The sequence below is a fragment of the Odocoileus virginianus genome, chromosome 1, assembly GCF_023699985.2.
Source record: "Odocoileus virginianus isolate 20LAN1187 ecotype Illinois chromosome 1, Ovbor_1.2, whole genome shotgun sequence".
Classification (NCBI taxonomy): domain Eukaryota; kingdom Metazoa; phylum Chordata; class Mammalia; order Artiodactyla; family Cervidae; genus Odocoileus; species Odocoileus virginianus.
In genome coordinates this window covers 55,456,684-55,482,319 of record NC_069674.1, presented here as the reverse complement: position 1 = coordinate 55,482,319, position 25,636 = coordinate 55,456,684, and the positions used below count along the sequence as shown (strand labels likewise).

Here is a 25,636-nt window from a genome sequence, read left to right as displayed (position 1 = left end):
GATTCCTCGGGTCTCACCAGCTCACATAGGAGCTGCAGTCACTGGTGACTGTGAAATCCTTGTTTACTGATATGGCAGGAAATATTCCATTTCTCAGATTTATACACAAAACAAAGCCTAAAGAATGGGACCAGAAGAAGAAAGTGTGTGTGAGAGTCAAGGAAGACCCTTAAAGTTTCATAGATTAGGTATTCCTGTAAGAAAAAGGCTCTAGAGTTGTGGGGGGTGGAGGGTGCAGAGGAGGGGCAGTGAGGAAGGACCTTCCTGAGAAGGCAGGAGGTAGTCCAGTAGCATGGTGGGATTGAAAGGCATAAAGCAAGGGGAAAGCCTCACCTATGCCACCTGCAGACCAAACAGGACTGACAGCCCCATGGTCTCAAATGCTAAACAGATATAGCTATTGTCTCTGATTTCCAGGTCTTGAGACTCTCACTCCATTATCAACAGATGAACAACAACCTGTTTTCTTTGAGAGTTCAGTTCCTGGGAAATAAATTTTTAAAAAGACTTGTTTAACTGTTGATGATATCTTTGGTATCTTTTTCCAATAGCAGTTAGCTACAGATTTCTCCAAGTGATTTTGTACTTTTCAAAAATATTCAATTTAGGTCTAACTCAGTTAAGAATTTTTTGGCTTTTTTTTTAAAGAATACACTGTGCAAAGCCTTGCTGGATGGGAAGGGCTCAAATGTAAACAGTAAAATAAAAGTAGCAAGAATATTCCCTTTGTTATTGAAAGGCTGGCAGAACCAGATATATGGGTGATGGATGCCATTATTCTCTTTCTCTCACTTAAGATGGCTTTATGAAATGAAAATATAAGTTGCTTATTGAAGCTAGGGCTTAAAATATTCCCAAACCCAAAGTATTATACATACTAAAATTAATTAAAATGAGAACCAGTGAGGTTTCTCAAAGTATGGAAATACAAAATAATGTTAAGTGAAAATATTACACAAAAATGCTACATACTTGCCAGTTATGATATAAAACATTTTTATGTCATTGATAAAGTCAGAAGAAAATTTGAAGCAATGCAGTAGTTGATTTAATACTCACTGAGTTTCTGGTGCTGTTTACAAGTTTGGAAATTTTTTCTTGGTAAATATTAAGTCTTTCCACATATGTACATTTAAGGTACACTTAAGATGAGTTTCCTGAGAACATAATGCTCCAGAGAAATAAGCAGGAGTTGATGAGGGAGATCTTAATTTGCATTTTTCCTGCCTTAAATGCTTGAAATATCTTGAGTATAATGTTGCGTGAATAAGGCTTTTAGTGTTTAATGTGATATGACTTAAACATTCTCTTTCTGCTAGGGTCTATAAAACCTTTGCTATTAATGGCTGTTACTTTTCATTTTTATCTTCCAAATTTACTAAGGAAGAAAAAAATATGTGGTTTCCATTTGTCTGCTCAAATCTTTTCTATTATTTCTGGCAATAAACTTTATTCTTCTTAAAGCCAGAAACAACCCACTTGGAAAGAGAGATATTAGGTGATCCATCCTCTAAATACGATGCTGTCTTGATCCTCCCAACAGTCTTCTTGAAGTAGATAGGATAATAGTCAGCGATATCAGAACTGGAACACTAGTAAAGCTATATTTTCCTTACTTTTGCACAGCTAGTAGTAGTAAAACCTTGCCATAACACCATAAATGAAGTCTGAGATATTAGACCAGGAAAACACAGATTTGCATTATTTCAAGGTTAATCAAGTAACAAGGATATGCCTATACAGGTGACCTTTCTGGGCCTTTCAGGGCTTCAGCTGTGGGATGCAGACACACCCACCCTGATCCCAGTGGCAGTTCAGCACCAGCCGCTGTCCACTCCTGATGGGGATAATCCCAGGACTGGGGAGGGAGGGCTTCCTGGAAAGCAGCAGAGTCCAGGATTCTCCAAGGTAGTTGAGACCATTTTTTCAGGTTGATCCAGAGAGAACGACTGGGATAATACTGGGGAATGGAGACAACCCTCCCTTCTCAACATATGTTTGCTGGCCATTTCCTCACCAGTCCTATCTCTTTCTCAACATCTTTTCTGCCTTGACCAGGAAGATAAAATTTTTTTACCCACCTCTGATTGAGAATGGGGGCTGCATGGAGTATGGAATGCATTTCCTGTATGTCATATCCAAACCATGAAACTGTACTGAATTTGTAGAGTCAGACACAGAAATCAGATCTCCTGATTCCTAAAACAGGTTCCCTCCCCTACTCTGCTAGCACACTTCAGAACTACCACCCCTGACATTATTATTCCGGGTTTCCAAGGATATCAGACACACCACCCTATGTTTGAAGAGTTCTTGCCTACCACCTTCTTCTGAAGGGAAAGCAGACCCACCCAGAATCAGAAGCCCAGTTCCATACTCAGTTTTCAAAATCTGGGGTTTTCATTGTGCAGATGACTGAAGAAATGGTGATAGAGTAATGTGGGGGTCTATTGTGTCATTAAGGTTTTAATGTGTTTTTACAGGCTGCTAACTTACTTAGCACAGCTCATAAATTCTGCCTGCATTTCTCAAACCACTTGCTTCCTCACTATCTTGACTTAACACATCTTATGAGTTTCATCCACTCTATTTGTTTTTCTTGTCTTTTCCAGTAGAATTGAATATTCTCAAATCCTACAGCAAACATATATTATAGACAGACAGACCTAGGGAAAAAATAAGATGAAAAAGCAGAGAAAGAATTTTATTCTAGTGTCAGGAGAAGCAGAAACTAAGAGAGTAGCTGAGTCATGGTAATGGTGGAGTTTAGAGCAGAAAGTGGTGGGTGCTTCCTGTCAAGCGGGGACAAAGTATAAGTTGCTGGAATTGCATTGTCTGTGGAGATTTATTGGGAGCCTCCACATGTTAGTTTCTGCTCCTTTGACACAGCAAAATCATAACAAATACAGTTGTATTCCAAGAAGCCATCCTTCCCAACCACCTCACACCCACTTCCAGCCTCCACTTGTGCTGGAAATCACACTCAGAATAATAATAATGCTGGGGACCTTGGGATTGGCATGTGCAAGGAGAAGATGATTGAGGAAATGGGAATGAAGGAAGTTCACAGAACCATGGGAAAAAGTAAAGGACACCATGGGATAACTACTGTATATGAATATAGTTACTACATGACTTATTCTGAGGAGGGTCTATATCTTGGACCCTCATGAGAACTATAAGCAAATTGTCCAGTTCAGGCCATGTCATCGTTTCTTAGGACTACCACAGCACAGCACCACAAATTGGGTGGCTTAAAACCACAGAAATTTATTCTCAGGTTCTGAACGCTACAAGTTGGAGATCAGGATATTAGCAGGAGGATTCCTCCTAAGGGATCTGAGAGAGAAGCTGTCTTGTGCCTCTTTTCTAGCTTCTGGTGACCACTGGCAATCCTTGGTGTTCCTTGGCTTGTGAAAGCATCACTCCAGTCTCTACCTTCATCATCACATGGCCTTTGTCCAGTACCCATGTCTCTTCTTCTGCTTCTTATAAGAATCCCTAATCATACTGGACTAGAGATTTTGTCCAAATGGGGATTCCCAGGTAAAATACAGGACATTCAGTTAAATTGAATTTAGATATGCAATGAATAATTTTTTAAGTGTAAGTATGTTCCAAATATTGCCCAAGACATAATATACTAAAAATTATTCCCTGTTTAACTTAAATTCAATTTCTTGCATATTCATTTTTTTAATTGTGGTAAAATATACATAACATAGAATTTATCATCTTAATCATTTTAAACAAACATTTTTGTAGTGTTAAGTATATTCACACTGTTGTACAACCAACCTCTGTAACTTTTCATCTTGCAAAAACTGAAACTCTATACTCATTAAACAGCAATCCCTACTTCCCCTTCCCTTAATCTCTGGCAATCACCATTCTACTTTCTGTCTCTATAAGTTTGACTACCCTTAATATCTCATAGTCAATCCCTGGTTAGTAACTGTGCACACACACATGATACCTCATATAAATAGAATCGTGCAATAGTTTTGTTTTTTTTCTCAACTGGCTTCTTTCACTTAGCATAATTTCCTCAAGATTCATCCATGTTGTAGCATGTGTCAGAATTTCCTTCTTTTTTAAGATTGAATGGGGTTCCCTGGTGGGTCAGATGGTAAAGAATCTACTTACAATGCAAGAGACCCAGGTTGGATCCCTGGATCAGGAAGATCCCTTGGTGAAGGGAATGGCCAACCTTTCTAGAATCCTTCCTAGAGAATTCCATAGACAGAGGAGCCTGGCAGGCTACAGTTCATGCAATCACAAAGAGTCAGATTGAGCAACTAACACTTTCACTTTCGCTTTAAGATTCAATAGTATCCTGTTGAATATGTATACCACATTTTGTTTATAGAATTCATATTTAACTGAGCACTTGCATTTTTATTTGCTAAATCTGGTAAGCCTATTCCAAACACATTATTCTAGATGAGATTTTTCTAGGAATTAGACCAGAGGAGGGGTTTATCCCAGAGATCATCTATATTAAGGAACAATCAGGAGACATAGCTAGCAACATTTTTCTTTTGTGATTTTGCACAAGTCATAGAATGTGGTTCAAAGGAATTCTAATTTAAATTAGAATTAGAACTCCATGTCAGGAGTTCCTGAACAGGAGGCTGTGCAAGATTTGCAGGAGTTCTGTGAACCTCTCTAACTCACAAGCCATGTTGAGTATATGTTTATCTTCATGAGAAAAGGAACCATAAGATTTTGCAAAGGTGTCTAAGAACCCCCACCTACCCAAGGATGTCAGGAGACACCATCCTAATGACTGAAGGCATAGCTGTGAACTCAGGGAAGGCATTTTTGCTGGAGGTATGAGTATTATTAGTTTTCAGAAGATCAATTTTCTGATTCAGTTCAGTTCAGTCACTCAGTCGTGTCTGACTCTTTGTGACCCCATGAATCACAGCACACCAGGCCTCCCTGTCCATCACCAACTCCCGGAGTTTGCTCAAACTCATGTCCATCGAGTTGGTGATGCCATCCAGCCATCTCATCCTCTGTCGTCCCCTTCTCCTCCTGCTACCCAACCTTAAAAATGGAGAAAATCTCAGAAATTAAATAGTTGAAAGTTTACGCATGTCCTGAAGCATCTCTCTCAAGTGAGGGATGAATATGAGATGCCATGCTTCTACATCTTTCACAGGAACTGAATGGAAGCCAGTTTAAGAGTGGATGGCGATCTCTGTAAATTTTCTGATGATGGTTAACCTTAAGAAGTATATGCTTTAAATGCAAAGTCCCTTAAAGAGATTAACAAAGTGAGAGAGAGACAGGCAGAGGGCAATGCCTGAGCAATAGACAACCTTGCTCCCTGTTGAAAGCTAGTGACCATTTTGATAATTACTACTTTGTTTTTCCTTTAGAAATCCTTCTTCAATTTACCAATAGCTCTTACCAATGAGCTTGACTGGCCCCAGCTATCTGGTACTACTGGATTTCTGCACTCCACCAGCAGGTATGTATGTTTGCACACCCTCAAACATTTCAATGTGTCTATGTAAGGAACAATAGGAGATGAGGTTTGTTCCCAAGATGTTAAAATGAGAATCATTAGAAACTGCTTCTGGAACACAAGTGACACAACAAACCCACCACTGACATAGAGTCTATCTTGAGATGTTAATCATGCAAATTAAATTCTATTTGTGCTGGCAAGGAACGCGCACTCCTGCTCGGGGGCTCTAGAGTTGATCTCTGATAAAAAGTACTCTAGCACACCACTGAATTTTTCTGACTCAAGAGACGAAGAAGTTTACTTTCTTATTTACACTCATATATATATATTAACATTTTAAAAGATAACAGGCAAGTCTCAAAGTCCTAGAATCATTGTGGCTTTAATGCTCTGAAGTTGAAAGTAGAGATGACGCATGACAAGTCTGGAGTGTCAGCAGAGCCAGTGAGCTCTGTGTCCCTGGGTGTTGACTCGGGGCCTGGGAACAGCCAGTGCCCCCCTTCCTTTCTGCATCTATTCTGTCCTCAGACCAGGGGGTTCCTCTCTGATCAATATGAAATCCCACTCATTTCCCAATCCTATTGGAGTTTCTACCCACCATCCTGTCAGAGCCCAGCAGGCAGACAGATCCTCCTTAGAGAATCAGTGGGGTAAAAGGGAGAGGAAAACTTGTGAGTCTTCAGACACAAATGGCTTATAATTCTTATAAGGGCTTTGCAGAGAGATTCTGACCCCATGACACAAAGGAAGGAACCATCTAGCTGTGGTTTATGTGAAAATCATCTCTACCCTGAGCTAGTCTATGCTGACCTAGCACCTTCTCGTATTAGGCTCTGCGTTGCTATTTACAAAACACACTCTGTTCATGGAACTTGCTCCACATTAACTCTCAGCACTGTCCTCATCAGCTTTATTTCCAAGAAGGTGCACACCCTGGCTGGTTGGCCACCTGCCCTTTGACGTTTTTTCTCTAGACATTTGTGGGGGCCCAAGCTATCTGGTTGTCTTTCTCTTGGTGTCTATTTGCCACCTGTTTCTGTGTTCTCTACCATGTAGCTGCAATGACAAAGAATATATTTAACTACTTTTGATAGAACAGGAAATTCTCTGTCTGGAAAAAGAGTTGCAGTGGATCCCCGTTAAGCAAAAACACAGCAGCATGATGGTCCCAGGGTGTCATCATTCAGTATGCCCCTTTGCAGCAGTAGCTTCTGTTAAACCATCTCATATACTGTCATGCAAATTATTTTTCTTGTTGTTCAATAGCTAAGTCATGTCTGACTCTTTGTGACCCCATGGACTGCAGCACAACAGGCTCTTCTGTCCTCCACTATCTACCGAAGTTTGCTCAGATTTATGTCCATTGAGTCAGTGATGCTATCTAGCCATTCTATCCTCTACCATCCCCTTCTCCTTTTGCCTTCAATCTTTCCCAGCATCAGGGTCTTTTCCAATCAGTTGGCTCTTCACATCAGGTGGCCAAAATATTAGAACTTCAGCTTCAGCATCAGTCCTTCCAATGAATATTCAGAGTTGATTTCCTTTAGGATAGACTGGTTTGATATCCTTGCTGTCCAAGGGATACTCAAGAGTCTTCTCAGCACCACAATTTGAAAGCATCAATTCTTTGACACTCAGTCTTCTTTATGAATTATAGCTGGAGTACATGACTAATAGAAAACCATCACTTTGACTGGATGTACTTTCGTTGGCAAAGTGATATCTGTGCTTTTTAATATGCTACCTAGGTTTGTCATAGCTTTCCTTCCAAGGAGCAAACGTCTTTTAATTTCATGGCTGCAGTCACCATCCATGGTGATTTTGGTGCCCAAGAAAATAAAATCTGTCACTGTTTCCACTATCTGCCATGAAATGATGGGACCAGACGCCATCATCTTAGTTAGAGAGTCAATTCCTAGGGAGGTTGATAAGAACTCCAGGGGTCCCCAAGGAGAGAGGGGTCTGGAATTCTCAAGGTGGAGGAAAGGACAAATTTTTTTTTCCCTCTACATTCCTTAGGATTATATAACAATAATGTATCCTGCTTGAGGATAATTTCTGGAAAAAACCTTCTGGTTAATCCTGCTATCTTAAAATGTAAATTATGGGAGTGAGTCTAGTAAGGTCTTTATAACCTCCAGACATTCTTTTGATTCACTGTAATAACTAATTAAAACGTATATAACTCCATTGCTAACACTAGCGAGGGGGCACTCTTTCTGCCTCCTTCTGATGTCTATGTCAGAAGCTTTCTCTGTCTCTTTTATACTTTAATAAAACTTTATTACACAAAAGCTCTGAGTAATCAAGCCTCACCTCTGGCCCCAGATTGAATTCTTCTCCTCTGGAGGCCAAGAATCCCAGTATCTTTTGTGATTCAGCAACAACCTTTCATTAGTATTTTTACTGTTGTGTTTTAAGCCAGATTTTTCACTCTCCCCTTTCACTCTCATCAAGAGACTCTTTAATCCTTCTTTACTTTCTGCCACTAGGGTGGTATCATCTGTATATCTGAGGTTGTTGATATTTCTCTCGGCAATCTTGATTCCAGCTGTGATTCATCCAGTCCAGCATTTTACATGATGTAAAATGCATCTAAGTTAAAAATAAGCAAGGTTACAATATACAGCCTTGATGTCTTCCTTTCCCAATTTTGAACCAATCAGTTGTTCCATAGCTGGTTCTAACTGTTGCTTCTTGACCTGCATACCGGTTTCTCAGGAGACAAGGAAGCTGGTCTGGTATTGCCATCTCTTTAAGAACTTCCCACAGTTTGATGTGATTCACACACACAGTCAAAGGCTTTAGTGTTGTCAATGCAGCAGCAGTAGATGTTTTTCTGGAATTCCCTTGCTTTCTCCATAATCCAACAAATGTTGGCAATTTGATCTCTAGCTCCTCTGCCTTTTCTAAACATAGCTTGTACATCTGGAAGTTTTCAGTTCATGTATTGCTAAAACCTAGCTTGAAGGATTTTGAGAATCATACTGTTCATGGGGTTCTTGTGGCAAAAACATAGTGGAGTGGGTTGGCATTTCCTCGTCTGGTGGACTTGTTTTGTCAGAACTCTTCACTACGAACCTTTAGCCTTAGGTGGCCCTGCACATCATGGCTCATAGCTTCATTGAGTTATGCAAGCCCCTTCGCCATGACAACAAGGCTGTGATCCATTAAGGGTATGCAAATTATCCCTTCAGATAACCTGTGCTAGGCCAATCTCCTTTAAAGAACGAAGAGCTATGACGTGTGTAAAAATCACTAAAGAGAGATTGGCGTTAGAATGAGCATCCTCTTCTGGCTTAACCCGAAGAATAAGTAGAACATTGACTTAGAAGCAGCGTTTGTGAGAGATGTGGCAGCTGCCTCGGGGATTTTGAACAAATGTTCCTTTGGGTCCAAATGCTTATCAACATGGGATGAAATTTATGGATTTCTCTATTCAACTGGATCTCTGGAAAGTGCCTTCTGCCTCCCCTTTGGATGTTCACAGTGTTATTTGGAAAATGTACCTTTGAAAGCAAAAAAAAATGCACCTTTGAAAGCAAAAAAATGTCATTTGGAAGAGAAGATGGTTGTTTTCCTTTCTTTCTTCTGTCAAACCCTCCACCCACTCAAAATTTAATATCTCCTTTATGAGATGAAAGTAACTCTAATTGAAATTACATGCATGCATTAAGAGACAACATAACCACTTAGTTTTACAAATCTTTACATCACTCAGTTGAGTCAACATTAATAAAATCTGTTCTCTTGACTCTCAGGCTTCAGAAAATTCAAAAAGTAATATTCCTTAAAACTATGTGCTTTCTGAAAGAAATTGAGTAGGTTGAAGGCAAAAACAAAAAATGAGGCTGGCAGCTTAGGGGCTGGGAGCCTGACAATAGGGAGAACTCTATAAGCAAGCAGAAAAATCTATTTTTTAAAGATTAAAAATAGTTATTTGTGTTCAGAACACTTTCAAACACAACTAATGTGATAGGAAAATCCTGTTTCAGTTAAAGAAGCCAAGGCCTAGTAACCTATATAGAAGGATATAAAACAATACCAAAACTGCAGGAAAGAAGAACTTCTTGTTTAAAAGCAATATATTAATAGATGAGGGATATTAAGAGATACAAACTTCCAGGTACAAACTAAGTGAGTCTCAGGAGTGAAGTGTACAGTGAGGGAAATACAGTCAATAATTATGTAATATCTTTGTACAATGATAGATGGTAACTAGACTTATCATGGTGATCATTTAGAAATGCATAAAACTATTGAAACACTATGTTGTGTATCAGAAACTAACACAGTGTTATAGTTCAATTATATTACAAAAACAAACTCATAGAAAAAGATCATATTTGTGGTTACCAGAGGATAGGAGGAGGAGGAATTGGATGAAGACAGTCAAAAGGTACAAAGGTACAAACTTACTGTTATAAGATAAATATTTGCTGGGGACATAATATACAAAATCATAAATATAATTAGCACTACTATACATTATATATGACAGTTGTTAGGAGAGTAAACCCTAAGAGTTCTCATCACAAGGAAAGTAATATTTTATGTTGTATCTATGAGATGATGGGGCTTCCCAGTTGGTGCAGTGGTAAAGAATCTGCCTGCCAATGCAGGAGACGCAGGAGACATGGGTTTGATCTATGGGCTAGGAAGATCCCCTGGAGGAGGAAATAGAAACCCACTCCAGTATTCTTGCCTGGAAAACCCCATGGACAGAGAGCTTGGCGGGCTACAGTCCATAGGCAAAAAGTCAAACGTGACTAAACGACTTAGCACATACGAGATGATAGATGTTCACCAAAGCTATTGTGATAATCGTTTCATGATATATGTTAAGTCAAATCATTATGTTGTACATCTTTAACTTAAATGGTAATGTGTGTTAACAGAGAAAGCAACATCTAAAATTCCAGAGCACTGTGAGTCCGTATGGTAGCGTAGAAGGAAGTCTGTTTACAGATGAAAGGGTGCTGGTTCTGTGTGGCTGCAGGTGGAACAGTTACCATTCCTGGACTTCATTTATGTGATGAAGGGGAGTTGCACCTGCTGATCTCTGAAGTTCTCTCTGTTATTCAGGTTTGGTTGCTGTTAGGGCAACATGACGTTTGAGTCCATGTCTTTCTTTAGCTGCTGCTTGAATTAGAACCATTAGGAAAACTGCTGGGGAGAGATGCTCCTCCTTGCCACCTTCTATGCTTTTTTCCAACCCTTAGCTAACTGGGGCTTGTGACTAATTTTGTGGGTCAGAGTCTGAAACGTTCTAGGAACCAAATTTCTGTAGGGCCAGGGTTACTCTGCAATAGAAGTAGAGCTCATGCATAGTAAGCCCCGCATTAGGTGTTTGACCAGCTATTAATTAAAGTGGTTCTCCATTATTATCTTTTATGCATACTATTTTCTCCAAACAACGGCCAGAGAGGGGAATGGGTGACTCCAAATCCTTAACAGAAATAACCACCTGAACCCAACACATCTAACCTGAGCATTTATGGTTATCCAACTCCCCTTCTGAAAGTTAGGCCTTCAGAGAAGTTCTGCCTGCCAGGGCTAAATGATAAAGAAGTTCTTCAAAGCTGGGATGCACAACCAGCTGGAGGGAAGAGCAAGGCAGCAATCACAACTTTTAAAAAAAAAGTAAGAAACTGCCGTTAGCCTTAAAAAGTCATGAAAGCCAGGGCCTCCCTGTGGCTCAGTGGACAAGAATCTGTCAATGCAGAAGACACGGGTTCAATCCCTGCGCCAGGAAGATCCCACAGGCCACAGAGTGACCAAGCCCATGAGCCATAACTGCTGAAGCCTGCATGCGCTGGAGCCTGTGCTCTGCACAAGAGAAACCACCACAATGAGCAGTCCCCACACAGCAGCTAGAGAGTAACTCCCGCCTGCCGAAACTAGAGAAAGCCCATGCTCAGCAATGAAGACCCAGTACAGCCAAAAATAAATAAATAAATAAATAAATAGATAATTTTTAAAAAGTCACAAAAGCCAAAAGAACCAAAAGCAATGACCAAAGTTACCATATCAAGCTATAGGAGATAAGAGTGAGACCAGTGGGCCAACATAAATTGGTGCAAAGTAGATGGAATTTTCTAGAGTAGCTGTTGCTCCCTCTGCTTCTGACTTAAATTTGCTATTTGGGCCAGAAACAAAGCAAACACTTAGAAAGAAATAGACAAAGCCATTGTTATAAGTGGCACAGTAATGCTATTCAAGGACATTTAAACACACATCTTTGATGAGAAGTGTCCTAGAATCTGAGTGTTAAAGGTTATCTATTCTCTCCAATCCAATAGACATTATATGAGAGAACAATTTTGAAAAGCAGTGTATAACTCCAAACCAAGTCACTTGGAGCATTAAAAACATAAAATTGAAGAGAAGGGATTTGAAGCTAAGATTTGCTAACCTAATTTCCTGTTTGGAAAAAAAAAAAGAAGAACACATGTACGTACAAGGCACTAATGGGCTTAATAACCTTATTAAATCCATTATTCAAAAATTATATGTGATATAATTGCAAATGATTAGCCATCTTATAATTATACTTTACAAAACAAATAATTAGCCAGAGAGTTGGTAATCTGAGGTTGGATGAGGCCGACTGGAGTGGGAAATAGACTCCATCAGTGATTTTCCAGATGTGGTCCATGGACCTCTGAGGGTGGGTCTCTAAGACCCTTTCAGGGTAAGAACAGTATCTTCACAACAACGCTAAGACAGTAGTTGTCTTTTGCACTATGTAGCCATTAACTGAGGTAAAAAAGCAATAGTGAGTAAAAGTGCTGACATGTGAGCATGAATCAAAGTTGCACTAAGCCATATTAATAATCACAGTGGTCTTCACCTCCACACCTGCTAGATTAAAAAAGAGGGGACATCTGCCCTTGAAAATGCCACCTATAAAATAGGGAAAAAATATTAATTTTATTAAAGTAAGTACATGATTTTTAAGAATGTCATCTGATGAAACAGAAATATGCATAGAACACTTCTGCTGCATAACAAAACATGATGTTTGGCCTAAAGGAAGGCACTTGTGAGAGGGAGTTGAAAACTGAATTAGTCAGTTTTTCATAGAACACCTTTTATTTAAAAAGACTGGAAAACAAATTATAGTTATTCAGACTTGGATATATGGAAGGTATTATATCTACAATGAATGAAATGAGCTTGTCACTTCAAGGAAAACAACTGACAGTATTGGTTGCCAATCAAAATTTGAGCTTTCAGAGAAAATTTTGAAAAATTCTATCTTCTGCTATGAACTCGACAACTTCCTGTTACTCCAAGTCCTCTCTAGTGAGATACGTGGTGCTAGCAACAAGTATGATTTTTCAATATTGTGTCATAATGTGTCATGTATGGATGTGAGAGTTGGACCATAAAGAAGGCTGAGTGCTGAAGAATTGATGCTTTCAAATTGTGGTGCTGGAGATGACTCTTGAGTGTCCCTTGGACAGCAAGGATAGCAAACCAGTCAGTCCTAAAGGAAATCAACCCTGAATATTCACTGGAAGGACTGATGTTGAAGCTGAGGCTCAATACTTTGGGCATCTGATGGAAAGAGCTGACTCTTTGGAAAAGACCCTGATGTTGGGAAAGATTGAGGGCAGGAAGAGAAGAGGGAGACTGAAGATGAGATAGTTGGATGGCATCACTGACTCAGTGGACATGAACTTGAGCAAACTCTGGAGATAGTGAAGGACAGGGAAGCCTAGCATGCTTCAGTCCACAGGGTCACAAAGAATCAGACATAACTTAGTGACTGAACAAGAACAATAATGTCATAAGTTGTATCAACATTTGGAATACCTGCATAACTCAGTGAACCAATATTTTCTAAATGACCAATGTTTGATGTAGGAAATCATGCCATTCAAAGGACAAGCTAAATCACTTGAATATAACATAGTGCAAAAAATCCATTTCAGATTACATATGGCAACTAATCAGTCTTTTAAGAGATAACTACTTGCTGAGTTTTGGTATAGAACCAAAGAAGGCTATTGGTTGTTACCTAAAAAGGATATTAAAATTTTACTCCCTTTTCCACCTAAATGTATATTTAAGACAAGCTTTCCTTCATATAGTTCCCTTAAAAGAACACGTCACAACAGACAAATGCAGAAGCAGATTTGAGAACCCTGTTGTCTTCTATTGTCAGACATTAAAGATGGTAAAATGATGCCTTTCTTCTCACTAATTGGGGGAGGAGTTGGAAAAAAATGTTTTTAAAAAACAAATATTTCATTTATGTTAATATGGAATGGATTTATCATTTAAAATGATTAATAATTAAATGATCTTTTAAATTTCTAAGTTTTAATTTCCAGAATATATATATTGACAGCTATAACTCACATAAACAAAAGCTCTCTGATTTCCTCAATAATTTTAAGAACATAAAGTGGTCCTGAGAGCAAATAATTGAGAACTTCTATTACAGGGAATGAGTGTGAAAAAGAAATGTGGCTGAAGACAGTGGCTGGGGGATGCCAACATGTAGAGGTTCGGGAAGAGAAGGAACCACCCTAAAAGGGAAAGGAAGCTAGAAGCAGTTAGTGTCCTGGATGCCAAGTGAAGAAAGTATTTCCAAAGGAGAAGTGCCCAGAAGCTAGATGGTGGGAGAGGCACAGGAAGATGAGCCCTGAGAAGAACCACTGGGTGTCCAGACGGTGATCATGGTGACACTCTGACCAGACACATTTCATGGGGCAGAGATGGAAGTCTGACTGGAGAGAATAGGTTCAGGTTGTAATGAAGTAAATGCAGGTGAACATACACAACTCTAAACAGGTTTTACTATCAAAGGGAGCAGAGAAGTGAGGTGATAGTTCACGGGGAATAAGAGATAAGGGAGACATTTTTAGATGAGAAATTCTACTACATGCTTGTAGAGATAGAAAGAGCCAGAAGAGGGAGAAAGGCAGACAAAGGCAGGAACAGTTATGAGACAAGGCAGGAAGGGATGGAAGGCAGGCATTAGCGGCGCGGCTCGGGGCAGGAAGGGCCGTCGGAGGACACTGACTCCTAGCCCAGGACTCTTCCAGCCTTACTGACAGATCTCTCCACTGAGACAATGTCCCCTTTAACCCTACTTATTTTTTAATTTATTTATTCAAACCATGAACACATTTTTATTTTACAAAAAATACTGAGGTGTGTAATAAAAAATCAAAGCCCTCCCCTAATTTCATTCCCACTCCCAGAAGAAAGCCCTGTTATCAATTTAGTGTGGTTTCCTAACAGACTCTTTCTATGTATTTGTACATGAAGAAATAAATGCTTTGTTGGGGCTTTCCCATAAATAACATCATACTGTGCATAGTATACTATAAATTAATGCTTCCATAATACTTCTTGAAGCATTTTCCATTCTGATGCAATTCTGCATGATATTTCATAGTATGGTTGTTTCATTCTCCTACTGATAGACAGTCAACTTAATTCCAAGTCCTCACAAATTCCATTAGTTCTCTAATAAATTACCTATAGTTCTCTTTATGACTACATATGAGAATGTCTTTAGGAAAAAAGTTGCTGGATCAGAAGTTATATATTTTTAATTTTTTATAATCTTTCCAAAAGGGCTGCACCAATTTACATTCCCCAAAATGTTGCATAAGAAAACTTGTTGCCCCACACCTTTGTCAATACTGAATATTGCCCATTTTCTTAATTTTTTCCAATCTAACAAAAAGTATTTTGTTACATATTGTTTTATTATTGCATTTTATTTTATTACATATTTTTCTCATATGTAACCTCTTGATTATGAGTGAGTTTGAATATTTTTCATAGACATTTAACCTCACCTTTGTCATATCTAGTTACTGCCATTCGTACTTCACCAACCAAAGTTAGGAGTCAGTTCCTTGGACAGCATCTTCATACTAACCCCCATCTGACTCTACGATTCTCTCCTGTGCTCCTATTTTGCTCCTTCAGTACCAATGTCATCACACTTGTCATAACTGTTTACTCACTGTCTCCCCACTCCGCCCACCCCACACCAGACTCTGCATCTCCAGTACAGGGATCAGGCTTGACTTGGCTCTGAAGCCTGAGCCCCTGGCACATTGTATGGCACTGTGGTTGGTATTCAATAACTAGAGTCACTGAGTAAGTTCATAATGACATTACTTTACATTTGCAGAGTGTGTTACAATCTACAAACCTCCTTCCCTTGCAATTTCTCAGATTGCCTAAATCAAATCAGATTTGCAGGAATTAACATTTTAGGGAAAACGCCAGGGACAAGGGAGGAGGAGTATAAACAGCATGAATTGAATCACCAGCTGCATAACGGGATGCATATAAAAATAAATCAGTGTAACTTAAGCCCTTGGATTTCTAAGTGTGTTCTAAAATAAATATGTTCCACAAGAAATTAGCAAAAAGTCATCACAATATTAAAACAACTGCAGTCAACAAATTGGAAAAAATAAGTTTAAAGTAAAATTAGCCATTCACTAGTCAAATAAAAAGAATAAAACAAAGGAAAGATCTGCTATTTGAAGAAATTAAGCATTGATGTGAATTTTTGTCTGGGATGATATAATTATATAATTTGACTGCAATCTAGATTGATCAAAGTATATGTACAACCTCCAAATTTTTCTAGTAGGATTCTTGTAGCTGATTGAACTTGAGATTTTAGGCTATGCCATAATGCTCAAATATAGATCACAGAGATAATTCATCAATGTTCTTCAAAACCTGTTCTGCGAAGCACTAGTTCCACAAAATGTTAAAAGGTATTACACAGATTTTTAAGAAGATTCCTAGGTCAAATAAGTTTTGGAAGTGCTGATTTAAATAAAGGAAAACAAGTTTAATCAGTGTAAGGTTTATCAGAGCCTTCAATAAACCCCAAAAGCTTTGCTTAGCTCCAAGGTATAATATGAAACATTTCCTAAACTAATTTGACCACAGAACTATGTAATGTGTGTGTGTTTTATGAGAAAGATATACATCTCAAGAAACTAGTGTTGTACAGAGCATCCTTTGAGAAACACTGTTGAGATTACGAAAACAATCTTCTTCTATGCCACAAGTGATCTTTTCAGATATATAAATATCCACAGCCTTAAATCCCCCAGTTTTATCACAGTTTAAATGTTTACCCTGATACAGTGGCCCAGAATCACATCTGAGGCTGCAAACATGAGGATGGAGAGAGTTATAATGCTGCCAGCTCAGAGAAGGTCAGAGAAAGGAATCTTTGTGGAAAGTTAACAGGTAAGAAGCTTCGTGTGAGTATAGCAGCTCATGAATTATTGAACATGATGCCCATGAAGTCTATTTCCCTGTACTATTTTGCCGCTCCAGATTCAAAATCTATCATGCTGTCTTGCTAATCTTTTCAAGTCTGAACTCCTAGGACCTCCTCTGTAGTCATCCTCACCCCTGCAAACTCCCCCTGCATAATTAGCCCATTGCCAGACTCTCTGAATACACAACGAGTCATATTCTACATGTTTATCTCTCTCTGAAGCTGAAACCTTGGTTCTTCTGTGATGCAGTGAATTAAAGTTTCCACAGGGCTCTGGGCTGTGGCTAGTATCAAAGAACTAGAAGGAATTAAAAAAAAACTCTTTAATCTATCTCCCTGGCCCCATGCTGGCCTGACCTTCAACCACTTGGAAAGAAAATTATTCACCCTTTTCTTAAAACTTCCTAGTCATAGAGGTCCCTGAATAAAGTCTGTGTAGTCTCTAAGTTATCCACCTTTATCCCTGGACACTCTCCAGTCCTAATCCTTCCCATCAAATGTTACCATTTATCTCTCCCTCACCCCGTTGCTAGCCTTCCAAGCCCCAATGTTTTACTCCCTGATATTCAGCTTGATAGTATCTCAGAATTTATACCCAAACTGACTGTGCTCCTGATGAGAGTTTGGAAATAGATTCAGAATCTTCATAAGGACTTGATACATATCTGTTGCTTCAATAATATTATATTTGGTTTATCCCAAAAACCTCTGATATGCTAAGCCCTTTGGGAAACTGTTTTTGTAGCCTCTCTCCAAATGGGTTCTGCTGTGAGTCAACAAAGGATGTGAACATTTTTTCAGTTTTAAAGCCACCCATTTGTCCGCATTATTCTTGAGGCTTGTTCTTGGTTTTACTCTTTCTCTTGTTGTGTTTTTCTTTCAGTCATAGTGAAATGGAGTATGGGTGGTGGTCCTTAGAAATTTCTTAGATAAAGTGGGTTTTTGTGTGTTTTCTGGGCCCATGTTGGGAAAAGCCACTAGTAGATCTAAGATGTATCTGTTCTGAATGTTGGTGTTAGAAATCAAAACCTGACTAGTGTGTCAGTGAAATGGCTGTATTCCCAGGCCCTACAATAGATGGTCTGATGAAACTGGGACTTTAATATGGTGAACTTTCAAGCCTACTCTGGATGTTGAGGACACGCCTATCTCAGACAGTATGGAAGGTGTAAGAAAGAAAGCTTTTAAGCACTCGTTCTCCGCACTCCTCAACTACAGAACTAAAGCTGTCACCTCTTCTACTAACCCATTGTACTGGGTTTTCCTCTGTTGGACTGGGTAGAACAGAGGAAAAATAGAGAAATAAAGATCATATGTGAAACTTGAGTCTGATAAGAGAGGGGGGAGCAAACAGAGGGGGAATGTGAAACCAGAATGATGATCAGTTAACCTTACTATGCATGGTATCCTCAGCTTAGCCTATTCATTCAAGTTACACTGGCCCTGTATATAAATAACTTTCTATTAAGCAATCTTTTCTATTTATAGGCATCTCAAATATTGTATTACAAGCTTCTCAACATATTGATTGATCCTTTTATCTTCTTAGAATCCCTGAGCACTGCATGAGAAATTTAATTCCTAAAATTTTTAAGGGAGATTATGTATTGAGAATGAGGATGAAAGAAAAGTGTCTTTGATTAGGTGAAATAGTTTCTAGTACTTAGTACAAAACCTCATCTCCAAAATTCAGAAATAGTAATTGTGGTCAGAAATAGTAATGGAACTATTCAGCTATTGGTAAAGATTTCTATATTCTTTCTGTAATGAAAGAATTAGAACTGTACCTATATTATTAATATCCACACTATTTACTCTCCATGAGTAGGTCAAGAGCAAAACAGTATTTTGGTACATAAATTCTGTTTTTAGAAATGATTTTTTATGTCAAAAATATATTTCTGGCTAAATATTGGTAACAATTACTTTCCCAGAGGAAAATAACCCCTCTTTATTGACCATGAAATTATTTTAACATTGAACTCAGATCTAATGTCCGTTTCCCATCTGCTTTTTTTAAAATATAATAAAATAGTCAACACAGAGGGCATAAATGATGCAGTGGATAAAGTATTCATTTCAGGCTTCTGGGTAGAATAGCAGATTGAACAAAGCATTTACTTCTCTCCCTTGAGAAACCCCACTAAAATGACAGAAAATGAATTTGTCCACAAGGACAAAGAGAACAGAAAGAGCCAACAGTCACAAAATGTTGAAAGCCAGAAACACAAGGACAAGTGGTAACTGACTTAGTCTATTCAGGAAAGTTGCATCCCCAGCTAGGAGGATGGAAGACTGAGAAATAAACCAGTCTACACTGCAGAATTGCAAAGGACTTGGAAACTGGCTACATATAATAGTTCTAGACATGAAAGTGAGGCTAAAAACAAGTGGTAGTTGGAAGAGTAGTTGGAAGATTACTGAAGAAGTGGTAAGATCCTCAGATCGGTTCCTTTCCCTTATTCTGAATGAGACTAGGGTTTATTCTCTGGGGATAACAAAATCAAGAGCTTCTGGACTGGGTGTGGTAAGGAACATCCTATGAAAACACAAGCATGCTGAACCTAAGGTCTACCCACTGCTGGCCTCAGAAAGCTGGCAACCCAGCTGGAGACTAGAAGACCCTTCTCTGGGGAATCTGCACATCCCAAGAGGAAGGAGCCCCAAAGACTCTGACAGCAGTGGTTCCTTGAGAAAGACCCAACCAGCTCACCCACTAGTGAGGACCATAGATAACAAGTCACACCCAGCAGGCCTACTTTCCAATCCACTTTTAAGATTTCAACTGATTTCCACTTTTAAACATAAGCCAACAACCCAAGATCATTGGATATATTAGAAAAATTTCAAATGTAAAAAACAGCATAAAATAAAGAGAAAAACAACTTCAAGAAGACAGAAACTATGTTTAAAAAAAAAAGCAAGCAATTTTTAACTCTAATTAGAGTAAACCTGATTTGGTGACTGAACAGCAACAACAACATCCCACTTATAAAAGTAATTAAAATGAATATCTTCAAAAAGACAAGAGAAGATGTTAATTCAGGTAACAAAAAAGATAAATTATACTAGTGATATAGGAAGATTTTCATAGGTGTATTGAAAAAAATCAAGTTGAGGATATTATCCAGAAAATAGAGTAGAAGACAAAGAGATAGAAAATAGGACAGAAAAACTAGGAAAATCAGAGAACCAGACTAGGTGATCCAATACCCAAATAACAGGAGTTCTAAGAAAGGAAGACATCATCAGTGGAATAATTCAAGAACATATCTCAGAACTGAGTGACATGAATTTCCAGGTTGAAAGGATCCATCAAATGTCTAACACTGAATGAAAATAAAGCCACGCCAAACCTATCATCACAACGCTTCAGGACACTCAGAATAGATGCTACTCAGATTCTTAAAAGGATTGCAACACAGAATAACTTCAGACAATAACACTAGGAGGCCAGGAGCCAATGAATTGATTCCTTCAAACTTCTGAGGGAAAATGAAATTAACCAAGAATTCTATAAGCATCCTTTCTGGCTATCTATTGTTGTGTAACAAAGTACCCCAAACTTCGGTGGCTTAAAACAAGTCATTATTGTATCTCACAGTTTGGCACTGTGAGAAATTCAGGGATTCAGGCAGAACTCGACTAGCCAATTCTTCCTCTCCATGTGACACTGACCACAGACACTTGATGATATTCACGTAGTGCTGGGCTGGAGGGCCCAAGATGGCTTCACTCATGTAAAGAGTGCCTGAGGAGGGGTGACCAGAAAGCTGGGTTTAGCTGGGCCTCTCTTCCTTTCCAGGTAGGGCTTTTTTTTTTTTTTTAAACAGACTTTAATTTTTTAGCAATTTTAGGTTTACAGAAAAATTGAGCAGAAAGTACTGAGAGTTCCCATGTATGCCTCATCTTCTCAATTCCCCCTATTATTAACAACTTGCATTAGTATGGTACATTTGTTATAAATGAAGAGTCAACATTGATACAGTATTATTAACTGAAGTCCATAGTTTATATTAGGGTTTTCTCTTTGTGTTGTGCTTTCTATGAGGTTTGACAAATGTGTAATGCCATATATTCACCATTACAGTATTATACAGATTAGTTTCACTGCCCTAAAAAGCCCCTGCGCTCTACCTGTTAATCTTCCCCTCCCTCCTCATAACCCCTGGAAACCACCAATTTTTTTTTTTTTTACTGTCTCTATATTTTGCCTTTTCCAGAATGTCACATAGTTGGAATTATGTAGTATGTAGCCTTTTCAGATTGGCTTCTTTTACTTAGCAATATGCACTTAAGTTATCTCTGTCTTCTCACGCCATGACAGCTCACTTCTTTGTATTGTGACTAATAGTCTATTGTATGGATATACCTGGTTCATTTGTCTATTCACCTATTGAAGGACATCTTGGTTGCTTCCACTGTGAGGCTTTCTTACATGTCTCCAGAAAGATAGACTTCTCAGATGATAGACCAGGGCTCTAAGAGACCAGAGTTGCCAAGAATCCTAAAAGCCAACCCCAAACTGGCATGGTGTCACTTCCACATCTTATTGGTGAAAGAAGTAACACGACAGCCAAGATTTAAGGGTAGGATTGTCAAAGATATGAAGCCATCCTTAAATCTACCACATTGGCCAATGAGCAGACTCTGATGGTCCTAGAGGCCTATTTCCTCCTTCCTATTGGTAGCTCAGCAAGAAGCCAAGGGATTCCTCCTTTTAACAAACCAATTAGATATCCCAGAAATCTACTATTATTAAATTACATAGTGACTTATATACCCAAGAGTTTTCTTTCTGTGAAAATATATAGATGTGCTAGTCTAGCTATGTACTGTCTGAGACACCTTTTTATGAGATAATGAGAGTTCAGAAACCAAATGAACACTGCTACTTCTTTATTTGAGTTTTTTCCCCAAAAAGTCCTATTAACCTTCTTTGTGTTTGTACTTATGGTGTGACAGGCTGTGATTCTGGGCCCACCCTCCACGTCACCAGCAATACCTCACCACCCTACACCTCACCAAGTCAAGAAGTAAAAACAGTTTCAGATATACAAATGCTAATAATAATGTTACTTCCCACACATCCTTCAAACATAGTGTTTAAAAGTATGCTCCATCAAAAACAAGAAAAATGTGGCCTTCCAGGAAGCGAGATATCCAATAAGTCAGAAAGAAGTGAAGAAAATCCCCAGGAGGATGAAGAAGGGTTCCCAGGACATGTTCTACAAACCAGGGTGAGAGAGTAACAAGTCCAAATTAAGCAGGTCAAGAGGTTTCAGGAGAGAATTCCACAAGAAGATGAAATTACTAAACTATATGATATATCAGAGCATTTTGAAAGGAGTTCAAATATTTATAAAAAGGTTTAAGGGTAAATTGATGTTAAATACTTCAGAACATTAAGCAGAGAAACAAAAGCAGCTATTAACTCCAGGGAAATAAAAGAGTTGTGAAGAGAAGAAAAAGCAACCATAGATCTGTTGTAAATAGCTAAAGCTTCTTCTTGATAGTGAGAGGTGAGTAGATAATGTGAAAGACTAAAAATCAAGAAGTAGCCTTGAAAGTATTTGATTTAGAAATAAGGAAGAAAATTCAAAAATACTCAGCCAGGGACTTCCCTGGTGGCACAATGGATAAGAATCCACCTGCCAATGCATGTCACATGGGTTCAATCCCTTTTCTGGGAAGATTCCACACGTCATGAAGCAACTAAGAACCTGTGCCACAGCTACAGAGCCCACGGAGCTAAAACTACTGAAGCTCATGCATCTACAGCCTATGCTCCACAACAAAGAGTAGCCCCCACTGGCTGCAACTAGAGACAGTCTGAACACAGTTACAAAGACCCAGTGCAACCAAAAATAAATAAATAATTTTTAAAAAATTTTTAAAGGCTCAGCCAAATAAGGTTGAAATTAACTGCCTCTCAAAATGGAGAAACAGGCAGGATGAGGAGTGTGAGATGGCTGTTGACCACTGCAAGGCCTGTAGAATAAATAGTTCAACTATTTTGTTCCACAACTTCAAGCCTTTGCCCACATTCACTTTTTCAATAGTGCTTGCTCTGACAACTCTAATCCTAGTTCCCATGTCTCCTCTTTTTTTTTTTTAATAGCAATTACTGCCTTCTAGCATCCTCTATAATTTGCTTATGGGTGATGTTTAATGGGTTTTTTTCCCCTCCCAGAATGTCAGTGATACAGGGGCAGGGGTCTTTGTCTTTTTCACTTACCAGTATAATCCAGATGCCTAGAACAGTGCCTAGAACATTATAAGGCTCAATAAACATCACTCAGGTAAAATGAATTGATTTTGAAAACTATGTGCATGGGTCGCTTTGATATTAAAAAGTAAGATAAGTCACTTACCTCAAAACTCTACCACAAAGCAAAATTCCTATAATTAAAGTATTGCTCAGAGATCTTGGTCTTCTATTAACATTAAGAAATGTTACTAGGATTTCGGGGCTTCCCTGGTGTCTCAGATGGTAAAGAATCTGCCTGCAACGCAGGAAATCCTGAATCGACCAAGAAACCTTGGTTGAGAAAATCCGCTGGAGGGAGGGCATGGCAATCCACTCCAATATTCTTGCCTGGAGAGTCCCCATGGACAGAGAATCCTGGCAGGCTACAATCTACGGGACTGCAAAAAGCAGAACAGGACTAAGCGACTAACACATATATGCCATTAAGATTTAGCGAGGCGGGTGGGGCACGGATTTGGAGTTTTTATTATAGTTGATTACAATGTCGTATTAACTTCACATGTATAGCAAAGCTATTCTTTTTCAGATTCTTTTCCCTTATAAATTATTGCAGAATATTGAATATAGTGTATTGGGTATGGTCCCCTGGGCTATACTCTAGGTCCTATTCCATTATCTATTTTGTATACAACAGTGTGTATGTGTTAATACTAAACCCCTATTTTATTCTCCCTTTCCCTTTCTCCTTTGGTAACCACAAGTTTGTTTTCCATTATCATTAGTTTTCTTAGACTTCAGAAAGAACACTACTTGCAGTGCATTCCAAATATGTGCATATTTAGGATACAAATATGTATCCCAAACCTGATACATACTTACCTGTCTGAAGCACTGAAACAGTTGGCAAGCACTCTAATACAATGAGTGAAACTTATATAACACTTAAAAATAAATGGTGATTTATGTAAGGTTGTGAGACAGGAAGTCTATTTTAATGAAGAGAAGATAAAATACACTTGAGAAGATAATCAAAAATGTCTGAATTTAATTATTATTCATTAGTTCATACCTGGTCTTATTTCAAAAAGGATTTTAGGAAGCCTATGAAAGTATGGAGAACATAACATTAAATTGCATTTAAATTAAATTAAAATTTGGCAAAAGAAGATAGAAAATCAAAGATGGGACAAAGAAGAGGCAAGGAAGTGACTTAAAATATGTGCAGTTATAGCCTGCTACTGGTTGAAAATTTGTCTCTAAGATCTGTGTCCATTAGTATTGAATGTTAAGTAAGAGATTATGGAAAAACCCAAACAAACTCTTGGGCTAACCCAGTAGATTCAGCTATAAGTAACAGAGAAACTCAATGTCTGGGAACTTAAATAAGATAACAGAGGAGTTTATTTCTCTCGCATATGCAATCCGGGTCTGATATGGGAGCTCAGCTCTCACCCCTCTGCCTTCTCAGTGTAGAACTTATCCCCGTAGTCCAAAATGGCAGCTATCCTATTGTGGGTAGCAGAAGGGATGAAAAGGACTAAGCAAGGTCACCAGACAATTGTTTCCTGAGATGCAGTCCCAGAAACCGTCACTGGAGAATTCCACTGCCATCTCATGGTCCAAAGCTTAGTGAGGTGGACACTCCTAGCTGCAGTTAAAGATGAGTAAAGCCATCATCATTCGGGGAGCAGACACGTGTCCTGTCCTACTAAAACTTCTATTAAAGTAGATGAAGGTGGGGGGAACTTCCCTGGTGGTCCAGTTAAGACTCCCCACTCCCAATGTAGGGGATACAGTTTTGACCCCCTGGTTGGGGAACGGGGATCCCATGTGCCACATGGCACAGCCAAAAAAATTTTTTTAATTAAATTAAAACAAATTAAAAAGTAAAATGGAAGAAGGGGGAGAAAGGAATCTGAAAGACCACAAGATTGTCTACCACAGCTTCACAACAACCAAAAGAAGAAAGGGAACATGGTCAGGTTTGAAATAATCAAGCTGGTAAAAATGATCAATTGCTCAAGAGATTTACAACAGCTCTTGGTTAAAAGGTTAGAAAGGGATGATTGGAAGTCTTCATTTAAAAAAAGAAGAAATCTGACCTTATCACATCAATGCAACCCATTTTGTAGAACTGTTCTTGTAACAATTCCTAGTAATGTATTGATAATTTAGAGAAAATGTGTCTGCAGATATTTGATTTTCTGAGTTCATTTTCACATTTAAAAAAATCACAATAAAAACATGCTTCTTTGAACTCTATCATGTAAATGTCCTGAAATTAAATATACACATATATGTTTCTTCCAGAATTAAAGAAAACTCTATTTACCTTCTTTTACGGAAAAGAAACCACTGCAATCACAGGGACTATCAGAATATTTCCAAAAATGGTATGTAGTGTTCCATTTAAATCTTCACCAATGTGCCTGTAATGATTGGTTTTATTTCATGAGTACCCAAAAGCAAAGAATTAGATAAGAAGACTAAAATGAACAAATTCCCTTTCTAATACCATTGCCTTTTCTGAGAGGGGGCCTTGGGTTCAAAGCCTTTCACCCACAGCAAAAGAGAACGAGACAAGATGCGGTCAAGGCAAAGAATGCAGGGGCATCTCAGTCATCCAGCGGCAAAGTTCTAGAAAGACCAAAGTGAGGACCTC

At 38.6% G+C, this 25,636-nt stretch overlaps 2 protein-coding genes across 4 annotated transcripts in view; one reads left to right on the top strand and one right to left on the bottom strand.

Moving 5' to 3' along the window:
• Window positions 1-25,636, top strand: part of AOAH (acyloxyacyl hydrolase) — a 178,368-nt gene that overhangs the window by 96,051 nt on the left and 56,681 nt on the right. For 2 of the 3 annotated variants that reach the window (XM_070468474.1, XM_020902437.2), the window contains 2 exons: window positions 5,388-5,479; window positions 25,285-25,367. In XM_070468474.1, the coding sequence (XP_070324575.1) occupies window positions 5,388-5,479; window positions 25,285-25,367 (175 nt within the window). The remainder of the gene's footprint in view (window positions 1-5,387; window positions 5,480-25,284; window positions 25,368-25,636) is intronic. The other variant, XM_020902451.2, reaches the window with a different exon arrangement.
• LOC110151469 (small ribosomal subunit protein eS7-like) overlaps window positions 1-25,636 on the bottom strand; it is a 187,461-nt gene that overhangs the window by 122,378 nt on the left and 39,447 nt on the right. The window lies entirely within an intron of this gene.